The sequence below is a fragment of the Nesoenas mayeri genome, assembly GCF_963082525.1.
Source record: "Nesoenas mayeri genome assembly, chromosome: 6".
NCBI lineage: Eukaryota > Metazoa > Chordata > Aves > Columbiformes > Columbidae > Nesoenas > Nesoenas mayeri.
The window spans coordinates 37313737-37340809 of record NC_137545.1 but is presented as its reverse complement, the minus strand read 5'-3'; the positions used below and the strand labels follow the sequence as shown (position 1 = coordinate 37340809).

The following is a 27073-nucleotide window of genomic DNA, read 5'->3' as shown; positions in this document are numbered from 1 at the left end:
AGACAGTAATCTTTAATACTGCTCTATTACTGAATAAGTCACTCCTTAAAGATCTTATTCATACAGTCGGAGTATTCAAGCAAGGAAGAATTATTAATAATTAATAGAACAGCTGTTAATAATTATTAGAATACCGCATTTCTCTGACCAAAAGGCTTTACTCACAGGCAGTCTAGGACAGGGACTTTGACATAGCCTCAGGATACAACAATCCATGGACTGAGGATAATCACACTACCATTGATGTATATATATGAAAAGATACTGATTAATTTTATGCAGCATTTAACAACATTATGTGTGTACATTACTTAAGAAATCTTCTCTAAAATATCTGTGGAACCCTAAGGCAGAGGGAGAAGGGGCTGGAAAAGGAGGAGAACCCTTTAAAAGCAATAACTGCAAATCTACCTGGGTGAATAAAGGCAAAGAAAAAGAAAATGCCAGCCCAAAGCAGACTGGCCAACCAAAAGGTAAGCCATGAAAGACAGGAACACGTTACCAGTCTGAGTCAGAACTTGCTAACAAAATGTTCATTATCCATATAAATAGAAAAAGAACACAAGAAAACCGCTACAGCACATCTGAAATGTGAATTGAAAGAGTACATTCAAAAGAAAAAAAAATATTCACAATGTAAACGCTGAAAATGGCATACTCACTAACTACAGAAAATTAGAAGAACTGTCTCATCAGATCAACAGTCCTGAAGCAGAGATTTTTTTTGTAACAGTACAAAATACACAATGGTATCATTTGATGTTAGAATGACAAGCACAGAACTAAACATAAGGAAAATAACTGAATGCCTGGCTTTTCAACAAATTTTGAAGGAAAGAATGAATCAAAGGCACCAAAGTCAATGGAAAATGAGTTAACAGAAAAACATGTTTAACACAGAGATTATGCCAAACAGTTATATTTAATAAAATAATATTTCTTATGAAAAATAAATGGGGTATGACTAAGCTATTTGAATTATATGTGGTACTATACAGGAAACTGATAGAGACAATGATGATTAACAAAAACTATTTTAGTAATTACAATGCTTACTAACAAAAGGTTTAACAAGGAATTAAAATGGATTAAAAGGGACAAATGGGTAAGGCAGTAAGGGGAAAATGGGCAAGGGGGTCAGCAATGGAGCTTTCTTTCATATCAGTCCTACTACATGAGATGTAATACTCATCTTTGGATCACAAATGTGGGAATTACCATCAGCAGAGGCAAAAACATGATCTTAAAGATACTGATAACAGTACTGGCTCTTACCAATGACCCAAATTCTTAAACAAAGTAGTCATCCAATAGAAACCAGATGGAAGATAAATAGTTCAATAATATTAATGAGTATTGATTCTAAGACTAAACTCACAATGCAAGGTAGCCTTGAAAAAGGTAAATGCAGTAAGATGTACCTACCATTCAAGTTATTCTCAGAAAAGCTACAGAAGCATAAATGCCATTCTAATAAAGCCCTGGTGAGACCCTATATGGAAGATGGTACTTGCACTGATAAAGACTTGTATGGAAAACATTATTTCATTCTAAAATCTAGGTAACTGAAAATGAGATTGACAAAGGCCACCTAGCTTAGTCAAAATACAGACTGAATGGGACAGGTCTTCATTAGACAGCACTTGTCGCTATAGTAGGTAACAGGTGGGTAGAAAAACTACTTAAGGGAGAATAAAATGCTGCCACAAAACCATATGTCTATAAATTCGCCACAGTCAGCCAGGCTGGAGGCCAGGAGACATCACAGAACCAGATTTTACAACTGCAGGAAAGACAACAGCCAGCAATTTAATTGACATTTAGATAAATTTTGACACTGTGATGAAAGGATTATTTCCTATAATAAGAAGGGCCTGAACTAAGTGACCCACAAAGTCTCTCCTTTCAGGCTTCAGGCACATTCACGCAGTGCAGAGGGCACTGCATGCTTTTCCACAGACATTTCATTATTTTACTGATAATTACTGCTGTTCAATACCAGAGTGCCTTGACACCTAGATTTAGTAGGAATCAACTGAAAAACTTTTGTTCATCCAATTTTACTTTTAGTTAGCCTGGTAAGAAGTCTCCTTAGGGTCAGCAAGAATTTTTCCTTTAAATTAAAAGAAACTGGATAGTCTACTTACTTGTACTTTGTTCCTAAAAATTCCAAAGAATAGTTTAAAAATCAATTTTGTGTCCTCCAGAATTTCCTATGGAAGTCTATCCTGTAATATCAGATGTGAGAGAATCCATCTTCTTCACAGTAGTCATGCCTACATTTAACCTACATACAGTAGATGGGCATTCTGAATTCAAAGATAGCTTAAAATCACTGCCATTATAACCACATAACTGCAGCATCTGCAGACATGAATAAAATATGGATAGAGAAAACTACTAATATCACAAACATTAATAAGTTATGAGCAGTATTAAAGCTGAATGCCTGTTAACTTCATGCATGAGGACCTTCTTACTTGTCATATCAAGAACTAGTCAGCTGCCGAGATACAGACGTGGAGCATGGGCAGACATGGCACAGATCTACAGGAGACTCTGTTGCCTCTCTGGAGCAGCACGGTGAGACAAGACATTTAGACAGACAACTAAGAATCACTCTGATCTCAGTCAAGCAACAGGCTTTAGCATTACCACAACCGATCTAAAACATGAATGAATTCACACATTGTCTGATCAAAGCTGAAAAATCTTTTCAAGGTCTTTCACCCTACACTGTTTCAGGTGTTAAAAATGGGCTAAATGGTTTCCTGCTTAAAATTAGCTTATATTTCATTCCATATTGGAAGAGACGGCAAGAAAGAGAATACCTACATGTTTACATTTCTTGATCTTTACAGAATATTATAATTTTAAGCCTTCACACTGTTGTGGACCAAGCCTCCATAAAGTCAGTTCATAGCTTTGCAATATCTCCTTCCTCCTCCCAATCTATACCGCAAGGATGACTTCTCACAGCAATACTGGTCCTGGGTTGTGGTACAGTTTTAAACCCTTGAAAAAGTTGCTTATTTTTCTGTGACAATAATGAAATGTGCAATGAAACACATGACTAGAATCCTTTTTAGGGATTATTTGCAATGAAAATACATTAAAGATAACTTTGATGTGCTTTAAAAAAAAAGAAACCACAACACCTAAACTAGGACACTAATCATTTGTAATCTTCATTGGAAAAACAAATCAAAGACTCATTATTGTCAATTTGTAGAGTAGGAGTACTATGAGCAGATGTTACTAATATCCAATTATCCATTTTACCACAGTTTCTTCCACTGAAGTATATGCAACAGCCATTAACACAAGAAAATCAGTCAGCTTCCCTTGGTTTTCCCTTGGAAAGCCATCAGGTGAAAGCTCCTGTCCAGGAACAGTCTGGCTTCCCAAGTGTAAGAAGGATAAGGATGCATCAACTCAAAAAGACAAGCCAAGTTTTCCTTTGAGTCAAAATACTGACATTCTATGCACCTATGCTAACCAATCAAGCCACTTTTAAGTGAAAACAGAAATAGGCAAGGGTTCAGTTCTTCCTTTAAGTAATGGAATAGATTCAACAGTTTATAAAAGAAAGGGAGAAAAATAATCTTGGCAGCAAGTTTTACTATTTAAACGCCTACAGAGCACATTGAACTTGAAATTTAACTCTTCATCCAAAAGATAGAAAGGAAATGGGCTTTAAAGGAAATAGGCTTTTTACTGTACCTTCTGTTGAAATGCTCCAAATCACACCTTGATAACATGGAGAAGAATTCCCCACAACCTGATTTACTGGTTTTGCTACCGCATCGTTTGGGTGCAAAAGCCTGACATTTGATCAAAGCCCAAGTTATAAGGGTCAACAAGTTCTCTATGTCTCTCAGAACACCTACTGTATCTCCAGAAGAACATACTGAATTTTCTGAGATCACTTAGAACATGAAAACAGATGGAAATCTTGTGGATCCAGCATGCTGATCAATGATGCAACTGCTCCCAGCTACTTACCACCAGCAGGAGGTTTTTATGCCCAAAGCTCTGACATCAAAAGGGACTGCGAGAACACTCCTCAATCTGCTGTTGGCAGAAGCAGTTGAATGAGTTCAGACTCCACTCACTAGCTGCACATCAACAGCCTTTTCTAGATTCAGCTGTGCTAGAGAAGCCACTGATCTCACTTCCAGTCACCATTTTCTCCATCTGCCTGTTAAACTGCTCCTGTGAGCCTCCCCATATACCTTTCAATTTGATAGAATGAGTAAAAGACCTACATCTCACACAGCTGAAAGTAAAATGTTCAGGCAGTCTTCACAATAACTCACTTAACAGATCAGCTAAGAATATGTCAATACGATGGCCTCTTTCATAAAGACAGATATTTTCAAGGAGCACATCTATTTCTATCCTGCTTCACCATAACGTAAAGTGGTTTAGTTGGACACTAACAGAAAGCTATTGCACCTTACTGAGCTGTGAATATACTCCTTCAAAACAAGTGTGGTAGGTTAATTGCTAGGCAATCATACAAAACAATTTTTAGAAAAATACAAAACTCAGCACCAGCTCTTTGCTAAGAATGGTCAGTTAAACCAAATCAAACAATGACACTTTCTACATTTACACCTTTTAGAGATTTTTTGACCTGGTAATGCAAGTTATCTAAAATCATGCTTTCCAATGAAGCAGCAACTATGCTATGCTATTTACCCACAGCTTTAATGATATTTAAGATGTTTGTCCCAACAAGCTTCAGCCTTCAGACTACTCTATACACATGATTGGACGAAGACCTTTCATAAATGGCAGTAGAAACTGGCTCACAAACCTGGAGAGGAGGCAGAGGAGAAATTTGAGAGTGTTAAGTGAAGGACAATAAAAGACCATTTTACACACAAAATTTTGAGTTATATATTAAAGACTAACAAGAATTGATGTTGGAAAGGAAATAAAATAACTTTGCAGCAGATGCACAAAGACAGGTGAACAAAACAGTATATAAACGTTTATACAGAAACTAATGACTGCAGAGGGATAATGCCCCATTCCCTTCTAGAACTCCAAGATAAAGAACAGAAAAGAAATAAGCATCCTACAGCCCTGCTCTTCAAATCTACAGTTTGCTTCAGCAGGCTGGATACAAACTTACAATAATCAAATATAATATTCTTGGAAAACTAATTCTACATACTGGAGAAGAATTCTTATCATAAAATGACACGTTGACAGGATTCTCATAATGCATACATTAAACTGAAGACTAACTTATGCATAAGTGTAGCAGCTTCCATAAATCTGGTTTCAGACATTATTTCCTCTACAGCATTCCTTCAAAAAGTTATAAAATCAACATAAGGTTATAGGTAGGCTGAAAGCACAATTCTCCCAACAATATTTAATCATAATCCCTTGCTGATTTATGATCTCCTAGAAACAGAGCTTTCCAATACCCTTTTCAAAAATCTCTTAACACTGTTATACAGCGGATCAGTCCACCACCTCAAAGAAAATCCAACAAAGAAAGACAAAGTCTGCATTAATGGGGTTGGAGAGATACTACCCATCATCCACAGTAAGCACCATATTAAAGCATTCACATAGATTCTTCTTACCCAAAGAATACAGTGTGAACGGCTTTATTATTCAGGCCTTGTATTGCCAAAAATTTAAAATAAATAAATTTCCTTTACTAAAAGGCTCAATTTGCAATGCAGTAGTTAACAAAAGCCCCTGAGTCATTCCTATCCAGCCATTACTAGGTGGGGAATGTACATTGGAAAACTGCCACTAAAAGCTTAACTGGGCTTCCTAACCCCAACATTGCTGCAGTCCTTCTGATCCAGTGGTGCCAGGATTACAGAACACCACTTCTATGAAAGCTCCTTAGATGTCACACCCATGAACTACAGTATTTTGTATTTACTGGCTATTGCTTAATTCTGTTCCTATCTATGAAATAAGATGTATCAGAATATGCTGGGAAATTTTAGAATCCATACACTTTAATAGCAATGTTTTTGGCCACCACTAATCAGGACATCCCAAGTTGTTGCTATTTTTTATGCAGGAAGTAACAGTTATAGCATAGGGTCATCTAGCTCCCCAAAATTGAACACTGGTGTCAATATGTACTAAAGGTTTTAAAAAATTGAATGTAAGCTTCATTGCAGCCAATTCAAACTTTATATTGCTTCATTAGCATTATTTGACAACCCACTCTCTATAAAGGTGCAGTCAAAAGTCTCATTTCCTCTGAAGAGACCAAACACGCAACAGTATCATCTACTTCTAAAAGACCAGAATTCAGTACCTTCAAACTTCAAACACATTATGGTATTTTAAGAGATGTGGCGCTACATTTCTTAGTAAAATTAACTCTGGGGATAAGTAAATGTGTCAAAATGGTGATACAAAGATACACGAACTTAAATAACCCAGGCTACTGGAGCAAACTGACAGCACCTATAAACTAGATAAAACAAACCCCCAGAGTATTCATGTTTCATACGCAGAGCTATAACTACAACACTCCACCTAGAACACCCAGCTATTTTGAAGCACTTTCACAAACAGGCTTTAAGCCAAGCAGTATAAAGTAAGTAAGACTATGATGTGAGGCAAATACACCAAAACATGAGAAATTAAAAACAAGTTAAAGAAAGGGAAAAAAAAGCACAGATGGAATTATGATTAAGGAGGAGGAGAGCGGTAATTTTTCCTTCTTTATTCTTCCATACACAAAGCCAAGATCTAATCAGAGGACCACCGCTACAGATTTGCGAAACTCACCCTTCCCAAATCTTTAACAGTTTCTGGAAAACTGCTAACAAATCTAAGCCAGTACACTGCGCACCCCTTAAAATAACTGGTACTCAGTCAAACTCATTTTCACTCCTGAGAAAAGTAGTAGTTGATCTTGATAGCAATTTACAGCTTTGTAAAATAAAAAGTGACCTACCAATAGTGAGCAATACAGTTACACTTCAAAGACTTTTAAGACACAAGTCTTAAGATCATCTTTACCTCAGGGCTTTTTTTTAAATTGAGAAATACAAGCTATAAATTACAGTTTTTCTACAAAACACTCTAACCCTTGACATCACAGTATTTACTGTAAAACAAATGTTTAATATTAGCTGCTTGGCAATACTATCATTTGTAACAAGCAAATGGAAGACTGTAGAAGAAAATGTTTCCATTTCTTTCTTCCGAATAGCAAATTGTTTGAATAAAACCTTTTGATAAAATTATTTCAGAACATAGTTTTTGTTGCTTGCACTTCAGCAATAAATACGTATTCCTAAGCTAATATTCACAAGAAATACTGCACTGGAAGATTGCTGTGATCATGTCTTCTGCTTAGTATTAAACCAAAAAGCAAGTCTCAAGTACAATACTCCCTGTATAAGAGAAGACATTATAAAGTAATCCTGTTGAAAATTGCAAGTTAATGCCTCAATGCAAAAAGGCTAGTTTCAGACACTCAGAGAAAAAACACAACACATTCCCTATTCTATATTAGGCACAGAAGATCTCTCCAATTTCAGGTTAATGAAAAAGGGCATAAAAAACCAACCAACCAAACAAAACCACACACCAACAACAACCACCACAAACAAACAAAAATGACAGACACCAACCAAGCAAACCACACAGTTTTGTAGATGATATTATCTGACAATGTACCCCAAACAAAGTATCCATCACTCATTTGGAGTTTTTTCCATCACCTTGCAGCTCTCTATAGAGATCACTCAAATCCACCAACGTGTATTTTGTACTAAAGGCTTAATCATAAAAACCAGAATTCGTGCTAATATCTTAGTGTGAATAATCTGAATTCTTCTTACACTCAATGTAAGAAGCTGCTACACCTCACTTCTTTTTCTGTCTCATTCTGTCTCACTCATGAAGTAAAATCCTTTTTCAGCGTTGAAAACTCATTTTAAAATGTTATTAAAAGAGCGTAAAAACCAGGCTGTGACACAATTTGTGCTCCATTCTACTTACACTTTGGATTATTGTACGCTAGACATATCCACAGGGAGAATTGCCCAACATGCGACACACACACAAAAAAAAGTAATAGAACAGCCCTCTTCCAACACTATTGTAGGCAGCACGAATATAATATTTTCCCCTCAGACAACATAAGGAGTGATCTAATAGGAACCCAGGATGGCCGATACGAGCGCAGCCCAGCAGCTACTGCTAACCCGGGGGGCTGGACCCGAACAACCCGCCCCTGCAACACCTGGCAGCCCTAGCGCCCGGCCCCGCCGACCGGCTCCTCAGCCCCGGCTCGCCCAGGGACCAACATCCCGCAGCGAGGAACGGCAGCAGTGCGGCCGGGACAGACCCCAGGCCGGGCCGGCGCAGGGCTGCTGCGGGCCGAGGGCACAGCCCCGAGGCCGGCCAGCGGCCCTACGGTGGGCCGGCGCAGTAGCGCAGCTCCAGGCCGCCGTGCCGTGCCCCGCTCCCCCGGCGGCGGCCAGCCCTGCCTATATTAGGGAAGGGAAGCCGGCCCGGCCTCTCCCCGCCGGACCGGGACCCCCTGTTCCCACGGCGGGCAGGTGCAACCGGCCCCAACGGCTGCTGCGCGCGCACCTCCCCCCCCCTCCGCGCGGGCCCGCCCGCTCCGGCGGCGCGGCCGCTCTCCCTCCCTCCTTCCCTCAGCGGCTGCCCCCCGCTCCCGCACTGCGGGCGCGGCCGACCGCCCCCCTCCCCCCGCTCTCCTCAGCCAAGTGCGCAGCCCCGGCAGCGCCGTACACCCCCCCGCCCGCAAGGGCGCCTTCCCCGGCGGGGCGGCGGGCTCCTTACCGCGGCAGCGCGGCCGGCGGGCTGGGGCCGGCGCGGCGGCGGCCTCACGCACGAGGGGCGCTTAACCCCATCGCCAGCCCCGACAGCCGCCCGGGTTCCTCCTGCTGCCGCGGCGGGGAGAAAGGCCCGCCCTCCCACCGCCACCAATAGCAGCGCAGAAAGATAATGATTAACGGCGGCTTGGACCAATCGGCGGCGCGGCGCCCTCCCCCAGCGCGGCCGGCGAGTGGCGCCTCTCAGCTCTTACGCGGTGGCAAGCCCGCCCAGAGGGCAGCGGCCAACCGCATGGCGCTGCTGAGTTGACAGACGAACAGAGCCACCAATAATAACGCCACCTTGGAGCTGAGACCAGCACTGCCGCGCCCGCCCCCTGTGGGCAGCCGACGACCACTGGCAGCGCGACGGCCCCCAGACGGACTGTTCCCGCCGCTAATGACAGCCCGTGTGTCCCCTCGGCCCCCCGCCCCCAGGCAACGGGAACCCTCTCTTGACCGTAACGCGTCCCAGCAGGCCCGCCGCCGCCTGGCATGCGGTCCATCCCAAGCAGCATCACCGCAGCATCACCCCAGCCTCGCCGGGTGCCCCCCGGTCGCCCTCCCGGCAGGCGCACCAGGCGCCCGCACCCCGGGCCGGCGCAAGGCAGGCTGGGAGCTGTAGTCCCCTCCGGGCCCCTCGGCCTGGCTCCAGCCCTCAGCCTCTAGAGCCGGTGGCACCGCCTGAAGCGCCCCATCCTGCGGGCTCCCGCTCAGCCCGGCCCTTAACGCCATCCCTGCGCCTGCCGCCCTCTCCTCCCAGCCAGCCCGCCTCTCTCGGAGCGGCCTCTGTCGTGAGGTAACCGCACCGCTTTCCTTCCTCCGTTCCGCCCCTCACAGCTCCCTCCGCCTTCCCTCACTCCCCCGCGCACCATCCGAGCGAAGCAAGGGCCGGTACGAGGCACTGCCGAGCAGGAACGGGCCGTTTAACTCGCACCCGGGGAAGCGAGATGGGGGAGCGGGCGGGGGGGAAGGTGCTGCAGAAAACATAAAGTAAAAACGCTCCCCGGGCCCGGAAGCGCCGCGCGCGCGAGTGCGCTTCCCGCCCCGCCGCCCTCTGTCGTGCGTCACTTCCGGGCGGCGGCGGTTTGAGCTCCGAGCCCGCGAAGGTGCGGGGTTGGCGGCCAGAGCTGTGAGGGGCGCGGCGGGGTCCGGCCGAGCTGCCCTCACCTGTGAGCGGCCTGTCGGGAGCAGCCGCTTCCAGCCTGTTCTCTGTGGTTGTGCTGTGCGCCCGGCGGCGAGGCCCTGTGGTACGGGTGGAGGCTGGGCCGGGAGCGCGGCCCGGCCCCGCGCTGAGGGGATGCGCAGTGGGCGGCAGTGGGGTTGCCCTGGGGGAACGAGCTTCCAGATGACCCCTGTTCTTTCTCTGCCCCTGCTGGTGCCAGAAGGTCTTGCTATTCCGCTCGGCCTGGCCGCCGACGCTGCTGCTGGGTGATCGTAGCGTGTGCTCGGGTGGTTCTGCTGTTGCGTGGCGCTGCTGTGTGCAGGGAATTGCGTATGTCAAGAAAATCCTTGCCTCTAGGCAGGTATTAAGGTGTCTGTTTTACTCAACCCTAGTACACTGGCCTGTGGAAGAGCTGTTGCATGCTACAGAGCTTTGTGATGTCCTTTGTTCTGATTGCTTTTTCTTGTAGCTTTTTTTAAAATGCTGTATTTTAATGACTTGAATAGTTTGTCAATTCTTTAACATTCCACTGATGGAAAAATGATTGATGAATCAATCAGCCAAGGTTGTGTTATTTTCTTAGAGCCTTAAATTCACTATTAAGTTTTACTGAACATACAGTTGTGGAGCAGTTACTACTATCAAGAGAAAACTTATGAAGCAAATGCTTAATGGAAATACTTGTTTGTTTTAGGCATCTGCTATTAAGCTGCTTTAAAAGGCTATACTTAGTAGCCTGTAAAAATAAATAACGGGTTTATAGAGTGATACCGGCTTGGGTTGACAAACAACTATTGCAAAACTCGAATGGTCCTTATTGAAATACTTGTCAGTCCTGTACCCAACCTTCCAATAAAAAAACATCACCTTGGGTAATATCCTCAACAAGTTAAGTCTCCATATATATACATCTCAGAAGTAGAAGTGTCCATAGTGAAATACAGTATAGCAGCAACAGAACCAAATCCAGTTTGTTGTGTGTTCGTTGTTTGTTTTAAATTTTGTTTTACTAGTATTTACACTGTCTTTGTTACTCAGTGGTTACTTTCTTTTCCAGATCACTTATGAGTTCATTGAACATAGTAGAAGTTGGAGCAGATTACTTTGAAATATTGCTGATGTTGTTTCTCTCATGTATGAACAGTCTACATGCTTTTATTGAAAAAAAAAAGTTTTAGTGCAATTTTTTCACATGACAGCTCAGTTTTCTTAAAAGATAGAAGGACTTTCTTAACAGTTTTCCTGGAAATAATTATTGTACAAATATATTTCTAAAACCTATTCTATTTTAATTTAATTGATTTTGAAAAATAGTGGAAAGTGCACTGCATCAGCCCTTTTATAGGTGCATTGTTGTAGATCCCCTTCATTAAAACCTTCAGTAGACTTGAAAGATAAGACTCAACTTCGCAAAAGACTCGTTGACTCCACCAAATAGACACGTTTATTATGGTGTTCCCAAGTTTTGCACTTCATCATTTTTACTGATTTTTATGCCTTATAAATGAATCATGTCGTAGTTCCATGAGTCTTCCCCATTCCTGCTTTTAAAAGCTGTGATCATTTACTGCTAGCTAGTCCTGAGATACTAAAGCAAATTTGGTTGAAAAGTTACTGGGTTTAGTAATTCAGCTATTTAATCTTTGATTCCCTTTAAAACACTTGAGAAAGTATCATACTTTTTTCCTTTTATTTTTTTACTTATAAAACTCCTATAGCTGAATGAACTGAGTGAAAAGTTAGGTCTCCACACCAAACTTTTTAGGTCTACTTTGTATGAGAAAACTGAAGTTCCAGAGCTTGTGATCTAGAGATGTGGGAAGGTTGATGGGATGTGTATTACAACATATTAAGGACGCAGAACCAAACAAAAAATTGTAGTTAGAGAAAACATGCACTAAAATTGCTATCTCTTCTTAGAGCTTCCGAATCTGCAATGGGTAGAACAGCAGTCATAAATAAACTGCTCTTCTGCTACACAGACTATTTTTTTTTAAGACTATTTTTATTTGTTGACATTACTATGGTGGTATACATAATTGATCTGTCTCAAAACAAAATATAAATGACCACCACTGCCAAAGTCATTTTACACAAGGAAGGCATAAATTCTCAGTGTAATTATTACCTTAGGAAATTAATAAAAAGCAATTTGGTGGAATTAATTTCTTTTTCTTGTCTTGTTTCATCACTGTTCATACCTGTTTTCTACACAACCAAAATAAATCTTTCATAGGGCCAAAATACCTTTCATAGTGCCTTTTACAGCTTTGGATAGCATAAAATAGTGCTGCAGGTATGAATATAGACTGAATATGGATTTTTTAAATCACTGCTGTTTATTCAGAACTCATGATGGAAATAAATCTTTGAATCTTCAGGATATGATTCTTTGTATGATTATTAAAAAGTGTGTGTTTACAAAATTTTCTTTAGAAGTAAATCACGGAAGTGAGTGATGAACAGGTTTGCTCGGTCCACCAGTCCTGCAGCATACTTGTGTAATTTGGGCTCTACAGAGATGTTTAGTGTTTGTTTTTGCCAGCAATCTTGAAGTACTTAAATCAACTTCAAATGAAAAAAAAAAAAAAAAAGCTCTGTGGAAAATATTGTGATAAAACTATTGAAGTGATTGTGATTGCTTTCCCAACAATTAGAGCTGAAACGTTTCTGTTTGCTCAACTGAGAGATGAAGTGGGTATTTACCAGAGACTTATAACTTTTCTGTGAAATGCATCTCTTGGATATACAGGGCTTTCCTTCTGTTAAACAAAATTCACTGATGAGCATGTGTCAAAGAGCCTTAATACTGATCATAGTACTTTTATCTTCTGTCAAATGATCCAGAGGCCTGGGGTAGAAGAATACAGGGTTTTTTAGAGATATGAGATTCTACTTACAAAAATGGGAGACAAAAAAAAGTCACAGTCAGTAGTGCAATCACACTTAGACAACACAAAATATCTGGTTTGCAAGAGAAATCCAGATTTCCTTTCTCTGCAACTGGCTATTCTGTTGATATTCAAAAGGTGTCCTTCTTTATCCTTGGACAGGTTATGTTCTAGAAGTCTTCAGTTAGATGTCTGCATCAGGAGGAGGTTTAGCAGCATTGGGCTTGTCTCTTGTTAGGTTAGCATCTTGAGTGCATGGCCCGATATGAATTAAGGGACAAAAGATTCTGTTTTTCTGCTGATAGTACCAGACTTACTTGAGAACTGGGATTTCTGTACCTTGATCATGCTGTTGAAAGCGCAAGAGCAGCCTCTCTCCAGCTGTGAAGTTCTTGTTGCTGTGTGAATCACTTGTATTCATCCAGTGAGGAACATCAAGTGTTCAGACCCTTGAGTTACTTGTTTTTGAGCCCAGGGTTAAAACCATGTTTATACAGAAGTCCTTAAATGTGTGTATATATGTGCACACACACATCTATGATTACAGCTAAGATTGTTTTCATACATGTGCTATAATATTTCTAGGGCTTTACATGTGGGAAAAAGGATAACTCTTCAGGAATATGCTTCTTAAAATAGATTCTCTACCAGTTAAGTATTTTAATATGGAATGGACCAAAATCCATGCTAAATACAACCCTTATGCCTCAACTTTGAATGTTGCTTTATCTTTTAAATTTAAATTCACTTTTTCCTCCGCATAATTCACTTTTTCCCACCTCATTGTCCAGCAGAATGGTACGCTAAAATTGTTGTGGTTATGCACCACTTCATTGTAGAAGTGGTAATAGATGCCCCAGAAGGTGTGTGCGGACGTTCTCCAGTGTTACCCTGTTCAGTACTTTCACTATGATAATCTCATGGACTTGACCATGGGTTGATCTGCAGCATTTTTTTTTTTTCCAGTTCTCTGAACGTCTGTGATGTGTATCTTGATAGGTATACCTACAACTCATAATATAACCAAAAAAAAGTGCTTACTCATCTTCTGTCTGTCTGGATGTCATTAGTCTGACTGATGAAGACAGTGACAGTATACTGCAAAATCCTCCTTTTTTTAGAGTTCTACAAGACTTTAGTGGATTTTTGGAACAATTAAGTCGTTTGTGGGTGGAAGGGAGCAAGGTGGGTTGGTGGTCCATTTTTTATTTGATTTGGATTTTTTTTTTTTGCTGTTACTGCCATTTTTGTCAACAGTACTGACTGCTGGATTTGTTTTTTCTCCAACAGTGGCAAATTCCCGATAGCCTATTTTTGCCGATCTCTCTAGTCCTCTATTCTTTCCCTTTTCCTTTGGATTTCCCTGATTTTACAACAATATTACCTGTCCAACAAGCCAGGCTCCAGCTGACTTGGCAGTGTGAGGGGACCCCAGGCAGCACCAGGGTCTCCCGTGCCACCTCCACTGGGCTCAGCACCATGGAGAAGGTCTCACAGGGACTGGGTGCTTCCCACCCACTGGGGAAACTTCCTGGAGGATCCCCTGGCTCACCCCGGTGCGAGGATTGCTCAGGTTTAACCTGACATAGACCTGTGGAATATGGAATGTTAAAAGGTGCTTGCATAGTTGCACTAGAACAAAAGCCCCGGCTCTATCAACTTGAGATATACATATGTGTGTGCGTAGTGCCGTTATAGCTATATTATTTTCAGTGAAGAGAAGGTGACTTCAGCTGGAAGAGTGTGTATCAAGTTTTGGAGATAAAACTTCATGAATGGAATTCTTTGGGAATGCAGAGGTGCTGTTCTTTCACTGTGGCATATAATTTCATCTGAATCAATCTGGTTTACTTTCTTGCTTTTAATCCATGATGTTAGAAGAAAACTGTTGCAAACTCTGTTTTGCGTAATCATGCTTTATTATGTTGATTTCTTTAATCACTTGCCTTGTCCCCAACTCTGTCTTTGTAACCAGTCAGTGTTAAAAAAAACAGGTTACTTAGTCCTGCAGGTCCCTGAAGTGAGTGACCGTTTAGCTCAGCACATTTCCTTTTCTGAATATAATGGTTAATCCCATCGAATCATCTCTGACTTCTTCTCAGTTGCTTCAGAAATAAATGAGTATAAAAATATCTGAGCGCAACATGCTCAGAATTTTGCTGTCAAATCTGCTGGCACTATATCTACTGTTAACAATACAGGAAGCATATTTTGGCTGATGCTCTTTGTTCCTATACTTGCTAAGGTAATCCTGCTCCTCATGCAGGTCATGAATCTAAAATAATTAGATAATGCTTTGTTATAAAGATTTGTTGCTTTCCTCGTGTAGTTAGCACACTGCTACTGGATTTTTTAACCATTTGTTTGTCTAAAGTCTATTAAAGTTACAAGAGAATAAAAGCTAGTATTTCTTCTCTGACCCTATTTCCTTGGACAAAAAAAAGTGACATGTTTAGTCTGAAGCAGTATGAGAATTTTCACTGGTTTATTCTGTGGTTTAAGATCATTTCTTTCAGAGGGGAATAAAGTTCCTTACTCTTCCCCTCCTTCCCCCATTTTTTTTTTCTTTCTTTTTTTCTTTTCCCCCAACTGGATGTGTTTTGCCCCCTTTTCCTGGTTTGATTCTTAGGATTAAGAACTTTAGAGGACTGTTAGTTCCATCATCAGAAGGTTAAATAACCTTTTTTCCTGTAACTTTTCCGGAAAATGTTTACTAAAAGAGTTGCATTTCAATGTCTATAAGTAACCTCTATTTGAATGGCCACTAACTATTATTCATTAATAGAGAACTTTCTTAAATAACTATTTCATAGCATTGAGGAAGTGATATATGCTGACATCTTCATACTGGAATAGTTAGAATATTTTATTGATATGGAGGTGGTGGGCTCTTCTTCCATCATCTGCAGTATTTTATACTATCTAGGGAGAATTCTAAAGACTTGAGAAAAATTGTGTAGGTATTGAATATTTCAAGATGGGGAGATTATTATTGTTCCATGAAGCTTTATTCTGTAACATTATTGTAGACCTATCTTTTAAATAAAACGTTCTTTGTTTTGTTTCCCTTAGGTTCAACATGGCTGGTACATTCCAGGAAACACCTACACTTGAAGCTTCATATCCAGAAAATGTTGATGCTAAGCTGTCGTTTCTACCTGAAAGACTGAGAAAGAAACTGCTTCCTTTTCAGGAGAAAGGCATCATATTTGCACTTCAGAGAAATGGCAGGTAAAATTCTCATTGTATCCTATGCTAAAAATAATTATTTTAGGTAAATGGAAATTCATTTTTACAAAGGCTATGCACTACCAGCAGCTCTTCGGTGAGTTAGGTTACAGGAATCTTTCGTAAACTGTAAGGTAACTTGGTTTAAAATGAGGGTTGTTTTGTCTTTTCCCCAGAGGATGAAGAAATGTTTAATAATGCATTATGTGACAAAGTGTTGTAGTATCAAAGATCTCCTCATATAAGAGGAGGCTGGTATCAGTAGGACCATCCTTTTTGTCATGTTAATAGAGAATTCTTAAAATAAGTTAATTCACATTTGCTTCTTTAGTTCTTAATGGCATGGTAGAGCTGTTAAGAGAATGACTAACAGATCTTGATGCATCTGTGTGGTATTCTATTTTAAACTTGGTACAATTCTGGCATGTAATCAGGGTGTTCTGGAGCTCACTGAGCTGCAACAGCACAGCAGAAGACTTACAAAGTGCTCAGTTAGCAAGTGCAGCAACTGATGGAGCAGGTATTCAACAATTAAGTACCTGATAAGTCAGAAAAATAGTTTATGCATCAGAGGCTGGAAATATTTTGTTGAGTAAGAGCCTGTTACTAAGTTACAGGGGCAAAGAAGAGGGAAGGGAAATGCTATTCCCACATTTATAAATTTTTTAGAAAATTTAGGCAATGGTAACCTAAACCCATGAAACTACTGCATGTTGTTCTTTTGGAAAGTAACAACATTTTAGAAGTCTGGCACAAATTAAATTATTTTAGCTTACATTTTAAAGAAGGATAAGGTAGTTTCTGATCATCATCTTGCTCAGAACAAGAGGCTTAGGGTCTAAGGGGGTTGATGGCTGACTTCTGTGATTTTTTTTTTTCTTTTTTTTTCGGTAGAAATGTGCATATCTCTAAAGGTGTAAAATTGGAAAGGAAAAGTTTATCATCAGGTCCTGCAGTTGCATGGAACTTTTGATCAAGTAAAATTTCCTCTGAAATTTTTTGCTTTAATTCTATTCATTTGGCCAAAAACCTTCAACAATTATAACATTGCTGTCTTCAGGGAGTGAAGCAAGCCATCTGTTTTATGCTGCCAGAGTAAAAGATGAGCCCAGCCATTGACCTGCAAATCTGAGATTGAAAAGGCTTTATGCTGTATTTGCACTGATTTCCCTGTGACTGCTGGTCATATTAGGTATGATCCTGCTACACAGTGTGACTGTGAGAATGAATGCCTATGGTTTTAATGGATCGCTAAGACTTAGAACAGACAGTAAAGTCTACGTTATTGTTTGATTTATTAAATCCCAAGCACTTGGCTACCATATCTCAGTTGATCTGATTCTAATAAGGGAAAGTGAGGTTTATAAAGTATGTAATTGAGATGCATTTTTGTATACAAAGAGTGAAATAACAGAAGACGTGTTTCTTTAATGTTAATTAGTGTAGGCTAGTGGATATATTTGAAAGTGGCATAATCTTTTGCAGCTTTTTGTCTGTTACAGACTTTTCTCAGGAAACAGCTTAACTGTAGGGCTAGATAATTTTTAATCAGATGTTTCTTCCTTTTTTTTTTTGAGAAGTAACAGTTGTCTGCAATAAGTACCTAAAAAAGTTCAGGATACCTAGGCTGATGACCCTCTGGCAAGGAGAGAATTATGTTATTTTACTTAGGGTAATGACCTTTATGTTTTCTTTTCTTGAAACCCTTCACTAACAAAAGACTGAGTAATACGGCACTAATGTTTTTAATGTGGCATGCCTATGAAAGTATTTTTGTAACGATTGCAAGAAATCTCATTCTTTGGCATAGCAAATTCTTTACGTTAGCTGGGTTAAGTTGAGGATTTGGTGTACACTCCTCAGCCAGCCTTTGTGTAAAGTAGAATGTATTAAGCCAGACTTTCCTGAGGAGTATTTTTTTAAATTTATCCCTTGCTTAGGCAGACCTGATTTTCTTTCTGTCCTTAAACAATATAGGAGTCTCTGCTGCTTGTAGCTGAGTTTTCTTATTAGTTTGTCAGCCCTTGGCTCTCCCTAGTCTTTCTCTTTTGTGTACTCCATAATGATTTAAGCCTTCTTTCAGTATTCCCAGTGGTATATTTTAGCAGAGTCTGGTACTTTTCCATACAAGTGTCTTTTCTAGTTTAAAAAATACATAAACATAAGATTTGAAGTAAACAGTATGTGCATCTCAGCTCTTCTTTCTTCTCTCCCTCAGGCTATGCACTCCCTTTGCAGTCATCACTTAATCCATGCTTTGCTGCAGTGGCAGGGAACTGGTGTAGAGAAAGTGTTCTGTTGTTGACTGAAGAGATTCAATTAATATTATCTTAGGTTAGACAAGCACCCACTGTGAAAAAGTATTTATTATTAGGACAAACTTTTGTTTCTTGCATGGAAGGGGCTGGGAAGAAGCTATTAATTCCCTTGTATTTTCGCAGAGCAAAAAATAAGTATGGTGTTGTGATTTGTGCTTTTGATTAATTAGTAAATGAATCAAAGGCTTTTTCAGTAGGTGCTGCAGAGGTATTGTCTACACTAACAGAGACTACCTAACACTTTTCTAGGCAATAATAATTCTAGAGCCACTAAGACAGTGTACAGTTCAACACAGGCTAAGATAACCTTTTAGTTCAGATACATGCCTTAAAGGTAAATAACTGCATGTCTGTTTATTCCTTCCTAGAAATAATCCTGCAGAAGTGCACTTGGGGACAGGTACCTAGGGATAGAAACAATATTTGACCTTTACTTAAAACCTCAAACATTAACGTGCAGAAAAGATTGGTGCACACAAATTCTGTTCTTGAAAACTATTTTATTGGTATGCTTCTCTTCCAGGAAAAGTGTAAGTTACTTTTAAAAATATGTATTTATTTATTTATATGTGCTTTAAACTGTCTCTTAAATAGAAAGCAACAAACTTGTCCCTTCCAGGAATATAAACTCTTAGCAATGGGCTTAGGAAATATTTAGGATTTTTCACCTCAGTTGTGGGTACGCTGTTGGGAGATGGAGGTGAGCAATTCTCTCTGCTCTTTGCTGGTTATTAGTCATTGTTTGGGAATATGTGTACAAATCCCCATTTCTTGAGAGCTCAGGATAACCTATTTGCAAGTGAAGAGGCATAAACTGAAAACCTTAAAGTAAACATGTCATCTTGCCTATTTCGTTTAGTTTTTCTGAGCAACAGAGTGGAATTTCCATGTAAAATCTGTGAAGTATGCAGGAAAAGGCTGACTTGAGAATGAAGGCAAAAACAGTACTGAGAAGTCGCCAGCCCATGGTCAGGTGTTATCGAAGAGGAGGTGACAGTGTCAAAGCATAATACTCTGGGAAAAGTGGTAGAAGTTTGGGCAAAATATCTAAGATGCAGAAATATTGTCCTGATAAGGATTGTATTCAGTCTCTCAGTAATCCTTAGGGAAAAAGAATGGAGTGACTGTTTAATGAACATGTAGAAGATCAAACAGTTAATTTAATACTTTTCAGCAATTAAATATGTGGTAGCTCTGTACGTACCGTATTTTTAAAGAAAGTTTTCTTTTTTTTAAAGACGTTGGTTTGTAATGTTTTTGAGTACATTTCACATCTGACAAGTGCCAAAGGAGAGAGAGAGAGATGATTACATGAAGACACTAGCTCACAGAATGAGGTGCAGATGCAGGAATTATGAATGAGAGACTGAGCCAAAATCTGCAGAGCTTTCATGGCCAGGGAGGCTTGTTTGGCAGTGATGCTGGAGGAACTGGGAAGCAATTCAAATGGAACCAAAAAATGCATTGTCAATAAGTGAATGTAGAGTGTCAATCGGGAGAGGAATTGTGTGCAGTTTTAAAAAAAAAAAAAGATTTAAGAACAGAAAAAAGAAATGGTAGTAATCGGAAAAATCACCTGATCTTAAATGTGGAATTTTAGCAGCCAGAAGAGAGAAGAAAATACAGAGTATTAGAAATATGGGGCACAATTTGTTAGAATGGAATAGAAGAACCAAGTGAGATAAAGACTACAAGTGTAGGTAATAGGTTGTCAGCAGTGATGGAGACAGGGGAAATGGTTTTAGTGTTAGCTGTGTGCGATGAAAGTTTGCCATGGGAGAATCCAAAATGAAAAATCTGGTGTTTAACTATGAGCAGATTGGAAACGATCCGCTTTGAGTATGTGAGACAAGCTGCTTTAATGCAAGTGAGAAAAAGTAAGGTCTTAAACAAGTATGAGTCAGATTCTGACTAACTTAATGGAAGTTGGAAGGAGGGGGAGAACATAGGCAGAAGAGAAAATTACCCAAAGGTAGCTGGGTAAACAATTTAAATCCACATACTTTATGATGTCTTTGTATTGTATTGAAGGGGGGACAAGTTAGAGTAGAGGAAATAAATCAATACAGATCAGCAGAATTGCTTAGTTCAGAGATATATGCCAGAAAACAAGTGGGATAGTCTGTCAACAGTTGAATGGATGGTTGTTTTTGAAGTATTTGGAAGGTACAAAAGTATTTTGAAGTATTGGTATGGAGAAGGAACCAAGTGTAGGAGAAAACTAAACACCGTTTTCGAGACCTTGGGGTACTAGAGGGAAAAGATATTGAATCTGGGAACTACTGAAAATGGGGAGACTAGTGAAGAGACATTTTTCTAGGTAATTCTTTTCTTTCTTGCCTGTTTCAGCTAACTTTAAAGGAGGAAGACATGCAGAGACTAGTTCTTCTGTAGCTCTTGCAGTGCAGATCACTGCAGGGAGTGGGTCACTTGAGAAAGTAACCATAAGTAACTACATTTCATTAAAAGCCATTAGACTGCATTCTAAGGAAGAGCTACTGTTGATCCCAGGTATTTCAGACACACCAATTAATACCGAGGTTAAGGTTTGTAGCCTAGATTGTCAGTAGCTGAAATTAGTTGATGTTGTTCCAACTGTTCCAATTAACTGAAGTAAATTTTTCTTGCATTAAGTCAGCCAGGGAACCAATTTGTCTCTGAAGTCAGCAACTGAGTAGGTAAAGTGTTTTCATTATCACTATTAGGTGTGTTCTTGACTAGAATTTTTATCAATTAACAGTTCAATTAATATATTCTAAAAACCTATTGAAGTATCTGAGCTTAACCTTTAACTTGACCACTTTGATATGTGTTATTCCACACATTTTTGTGAAAGCTACTACAATATATTGGTAAATGTGTTCTTGTAGCTTTCAGATTTTAGTAAAGCATTTTAGATGTTTTTTTCAGGTATATGTTGAGGAGTGTTGGAGGAAAGCGTGAGACAGCACAACTCTCCTCCTTTACACTCCTTTGGAGAATCATTAACACTGCAGATGTGGCAATTCAGTGCATTTTACATTAGATTTAGGGTTGTTTGTTTTTTGGGGTTTTTTTTAATACTTAGTGTAGTTCAAGAGCAAGGGTATAAGCTAGCTTAAATCTTCTGGGGCTCTATTTTTGGTGAAACAACCTTGATTATTTTTGCAAGGAAGTCAGCTCTCTTTGTTCTAGTTTTAGGACAGCACGCTGTGATTACTGACACACAAATGTGCTTGCACAGTTTTATATAAAAATGTACTAAGTTCAGATTCCTTAAATAACCCTTGGTTAAGATGTTAGTGCTAAAGTGTTGGCTTGCGAGTAGGAGGTAAATTATATGTTGTAGCGTTATATAAAACTGACTCACATGAGTAGGTGAGAATCCCAAGAATATCAGGACACCCACACTAGTGAAAAAGAGATGCAAGCTTCCTCTGTACAGCATGTTCCAGAGGGTGCATTAACAAAATCAGCTTTAATTTATTTGAGTAGTAACAAAATTTTTCAGTGTTTTAAGAAATGAAGTGCTACTGCTTTGAGTATTTGTATTCGAAAATGCATTTGAAAAAGTTACCTGTGGTTCTAACTATTTTTTTCTGCATAAATAGCTGTTGAAAATTAATACACAAGTTAAATTATCCCCACAAGCAAGGAGTAGGTGTATTGGGTTGCTATAGCCCATTAGCTTTTAATCCTCTGTGTAAGGAAGCAGAACTGTCTAGTTTAGACAGAATATGATTGCAAAGTATTTCTGTAGTTACAAGAAAGCTCTAGCACTGACTGTATGACTTTGTCGGATTCGTGGTTATATAGACCTTAGATATATGCCTGTGTGTTATTAATTGGTCTTCTTGCAAGAGCGAAGTTCAAAATGAAATTCTTCATCTTTGCAAAGATACTTTGCTGAATTAGACATAATTAATATAAGAAACTCTATATTGTTTGCTTGGTTAATATTGCTAAAATTTTAAAAGAGATGACCTAAATGTAACCCAGACACACAGAAATAGAAATTATTTTCATTTAAACATTTTTTCCTTCTCTGAAACTCATTTTTATGAATCTGGTTTAGTATTAACCTCTTTCTGATGCAGACTGTTTTCACGTGGCTATATAACATATGCTACATGAGCTTAGCCTCAGTTTCCTTCTGCTTCTCCAATCAACTCATCTACGTAAGATTTTAAAGATCTGCTTCTCCTTTCGCTTTGCAAAGTTGGTTCCAATCTTGACATCGGCGCTACCAGGAGCTCTTTCTGTACGCTTTTGAGGTTAGAAAAGTTATGCTTTCAGTCCTTCCAGAGGCAGAACCTTCCTGACCAGAGCTTCCACAGGGCTAGCTTTTGGCTTTCTTTATTAGTTTCTTTTTTTTATTTTTCTTTTTTTCCTAACTTCTAGTTTCTTGCCAAGGTTTGCTGTAGTAAGACTCTGTACATGCACTTTTGCTTGGTGCTTGAGACCTCTACAAGACTGTTCCAATAATGCATCCTAACTCATGACTATCTGCTTCTGGCCTTCTGATTCATCCAGCCTTGTGTGGTCCCATAAATTATGTGGTTCTTTATATCTAGAAGAAAACTTCAAACACAGCGATGGGTTTTGTGCATAACCTCAGGTGCTTGCATTTGTGTGGGGATTAACACTAAGGTTTTGGACCTATGTACACCTGAGGTGAACCAGCACAGTGGACTTGTTGCTCTCTTCTCTGCATGCATATTCACTTACCCGGATATGTTGTCACACAAAGCTTCCAGTTTTGCTCTTTGTGTTTGCATTTTAATGGAAAATGTAGTTTTATTTTAAAGCAAATACATCTTCAAATCAAAAGGGTTGTTAAATCCTAGTGGACACCAGACTATATGGTTCCCTTCTATCTATGTGAGATACCACAGTGTCTGAAGCCCATTGCTAACCCTACGACTGCAAAGAGGTTATGAAGAGTAGGAAGATTGTAGCAGAATATGCTGCATCCCAATGAGATTCTGATGCTTTCTGTTAGGGAAAAAAAAAAAACAGATTTCCTTGATAAATGGGCAGGGATTCAAATGCTACCTACAGGATTCACTGTGAAGAAGGAAACAATTAAAAATGAAATGGGAAAGTATCTGAAAGAACTTGCCATTGACTGTGGTGCTTTTTGCACTGTTGAACTTTGCTGCTGAGAGTAACTGAGACACTTTAAATGATATTTTTCCCTGCTTCTCTGAAACTTTTGACCATGTGGGCTGAGCTTATAACAGGATATGAAACTGCGTATCATAGCTCTGATTTATATTCTTGGATAGAGCTATTATTAAGGTGTCATAGGAACAGATGGGGTATGAATGATGAAGCTCAGATTGGGTAACTACCAGTTGAGAGGAAATGACTAATTGAACTTCAGAGAACAAGAAGTCTGTCTTCTTGCAGTCAAAATATGTGAAACAAAAATACATATTTGTCCCTTCAGTGTAGCTGAAGATCTGTTTCTTCTGCTTTGACAGCATGGAACCTTTATGTTCATGTTGGCAGCTTGTCTGACTGCAAAAATATAGAACATACTGAAGCTATTTTTAAATAGAGGCTGCATATTTTTAAGGTTATGTAAAGCAAAATGTAAAGTGTTGCTTTTTAACAGCTTAATGAATCTATTAGACTTCTTATAAGTTCTGTGTGATCTGGGCTATAATGATGGGGAAGTTCTTTACATTTCAAATGTAATTTTTGAGATTATAAATGGGGAACACTTTATGGTTTCCCTCTCAGTAATATTAAGCTATTTTCATTGTCCTGAGTCTAATGAAAAAATATTGGACTTGTCGTATTTTGTAACTACATTAAGCAGACATCTTTGAGGTTCTTATTCTAAAACTGTGAAAGCTACAGAGGATGAATGCTCTAAAATGCATTAAGTCATAAAATAATATTAATATTCTTAATTTCCACTTATGTTTGGCTTATCAACTTCAAATTGTATCACAGTCTCATCCTGTGTGTCATGTCAAAACTCCTATCGCGTGTAAGTGTCAATAATATTAAATAATTGGCATAAATCAGCAATTTTAAAACTGTAGTACTTCAGGAATTGGAGTATGAACAGTGTGGATCAAAGCAGTGATTCATGTTGCTGGCTGCATCATAACAGAGGACTTAACACATTCGCATACTCTAACTGGAGCTTTAAAAACTACTTTGTGCACCTGATTCATATAAATCTGTGTCTAGTCAAGTGTTTAAATGACTAAATGTATGGGTTGCAAGTAAAGGAAGCAGATTGAAATGACTTATGACAAAGCTATTTCATTATTGAGTGGCAAAAGAGAATGAAAACTTAAGTAAAAAGCGAAAAATCACCCTAGATATGTAACTTTTAAGCACATGGGCATTTCTGTGGAATCCCTATTTGTATTGGTACTGCAGAAACATAGAAGATAAAATGGTGTTGATCACTTTACCATGATTATCTTTTAGGAGTGGTTACATTATAGATAAAATGATGGCAGTTACTTTGTACTTCCATTTATTTACCAGCAACAAAACGTTGAGCCTCTATAAACACTTAAAAGCCAGGACCTTTCTCACTTCTATGTAAGAAGTTTTATTTCTGACATATTAGGTGGAAGTTAATACACATGAAAACAGAAGATACCCTATAGCAGCATACTGTAAAAAGTGCAAAAAGAAAAGCGGAACAACTTTTTATTCTTTGGCAGATACTGAAGTAAAAAAAGTTAGAGTGGCTACAGTTCACTCTATTGAAAAAAAAAATCTCATTTTATGGAAAAAACATCTGTTACTGTGGTTGACATGTTTTTAAAACCTTTTATTTTAATTGCTATCCAGCTTCTAATTGTCAGAGCAATTTGTAAATCACTCTGAATTTCTTCATTTTAGCTTGTTATCCTGAAAAAAAAGAGGGTCCAAATAGTTCACATATACCAAATGTGTAATACAATCTTATGTAGTCTCACTTTAATTTCTGTGTGTCTGAACTGACATAATTAACACTTCATTATTTATGCAATTCTGCTAAAATATAAGTTGATATGTTGAGAAATACTGTATTTGTCAGCACAAGTTGACAAGGAATATTTGTATTCCTGTCCTCTTTACCGCATTTCCTTACCACCAGATACTACCAGATGCTACTTTGATGCAATAGACTCTTGGTTATTGCTGTATTTGTGCATTTGCTCTGATATCCTTATATTAAATATACTATATTGTTGAAGGTCTTTGGTTTACTCCCTAGATGCCTCTGCTCTGTAGCTAATTGCTATAGTCTTACTAATTTTTTGCATTTGTATAAAGAGTTTAAAGGACTCTGCAACACTAAGTTGCTGTGCACTCTAATTGATTTCAGGCTTCAGACTGTTTGTTAAAAACACAATTAATGTCCTGAAAGCAGATGGCCTTTGAAAGAATCTGCAAGAAGAAAGCCTTGTTTTGTAAACTTCACTTTAAACAATTAACAATGAGTATTATTAGTAAATGGAAAAAAATAAATCAGTTTTTGAAGTGAGCAAAAACTGTCATTATTTTAAAATTAGAATTGTATATTAGTTGTCTGCAAAGAAATGTCTTTGCCCAGCTGCAAATCACAGGCATTTAGGCCCCACAATCATGAGTTGCCACTAAAAATAATTCTCTTCCTGCCTTTTTTCTTTTGTAAATCTGCACGGAGCTGGGGAGGTTTGTTTTGTTATAATTTTTTCCTTTGTTTTCATCACTCCATCCCTAATGACTGGGGGGGTTGGATGGTTACAAAGCTATTGCAAATAGATAGTTTGTTACTTATAAAAATTAAGTTATATAAGAAACATTTTGAATTTTTTTGTGTGTGTGTTAGTTGAAAGATACTGATGAAAATGGTTGACCTCAAGATTGACACTGGCAGATGGAGAGAGCAAACAGCAGTGTGCCCTCTTTCTCGGGATACCAAACATGTATCTCACACATCATGTCTGAAAAGTGCAAGTGAACATTTTCTTCTGAGATTTCTATTTTGACCTCAGAAATGTCCTTTTTTCCCCATGGCAAGATGCATGGCATTAGACACAATGGCAGCTCTAAGTGGATGGTGCTATAACAAGCATTAATCATCAGTATAAAGTGGCTGGGATTCATGCAGAAAAGACAATTTCTGTTGTGGTTTTGGGTAGGTACACTAACTTCAGAGCACCTAACACTATAAAAGCAGTTCTGTGTTACTTCAAAAGGTTTTCAGTATCAAAATACAGTGTGTTAAATTTTATTATAGACATAAAGACCTGGAAGAACTTTTCCACTTTTTTATGGAAGGAACATTGAGTTACATGGTACAGTGAGCACATATCTAGTTATATGGCATAGGAGTGGTTTCAGCTTCTTTAGAATTTGCAGTGTCTGGGAACAGACTCTGAAGAAGACTTCACCCAGAGCAACCCATCAAGACCAGTTTGTGTCCCCAGCTGAAAGCTACTGGGGATAACAAGTGAAAAGCACAAGGCAGAAGGATACTTGAGCCAGGGTGAAAACCAGCAGAGTGGCCTGTAAAGTTTGTTCCCTTCCAGAACTTGAAACATTTGATAGTTCCTAAGACTTGGTGCTTTTTTTCCTGTCAGTAAACATTTATAAATCCTCAAGCGAAGCAATGGACTGCACAGAGCTGTCAGTCTATTGCTG

At 39.2% G+C, this 27073-nt stretch overlaps 1 protein-coding gene across 1 annotated transcript in view; it reads left to right on the top strand.

The window, feature by feature from the left end:
- Nucleotides 1-15981: 15981 nt before the first annotated feature.
- ZRANB3 (zinc finger RANBP2-type containing 3) overlaps nucleotides 15982-27073 on the top strand; it is a gene marked incomplete at its 5' end in the record, with an annotated part of 36785 nt that continues 25693 nt past the window's right edge. Inside the window, one exon of the mRNA XM_080346342.1 lies at nucleotides 15982-16133. Within this exon, the coding sequence (XP_080202468.1) occupies nucleotides 15982-16133 (152 nt within the window). The remainder of the gene's footprint in view (nucleotides 16134-27073) is intronic.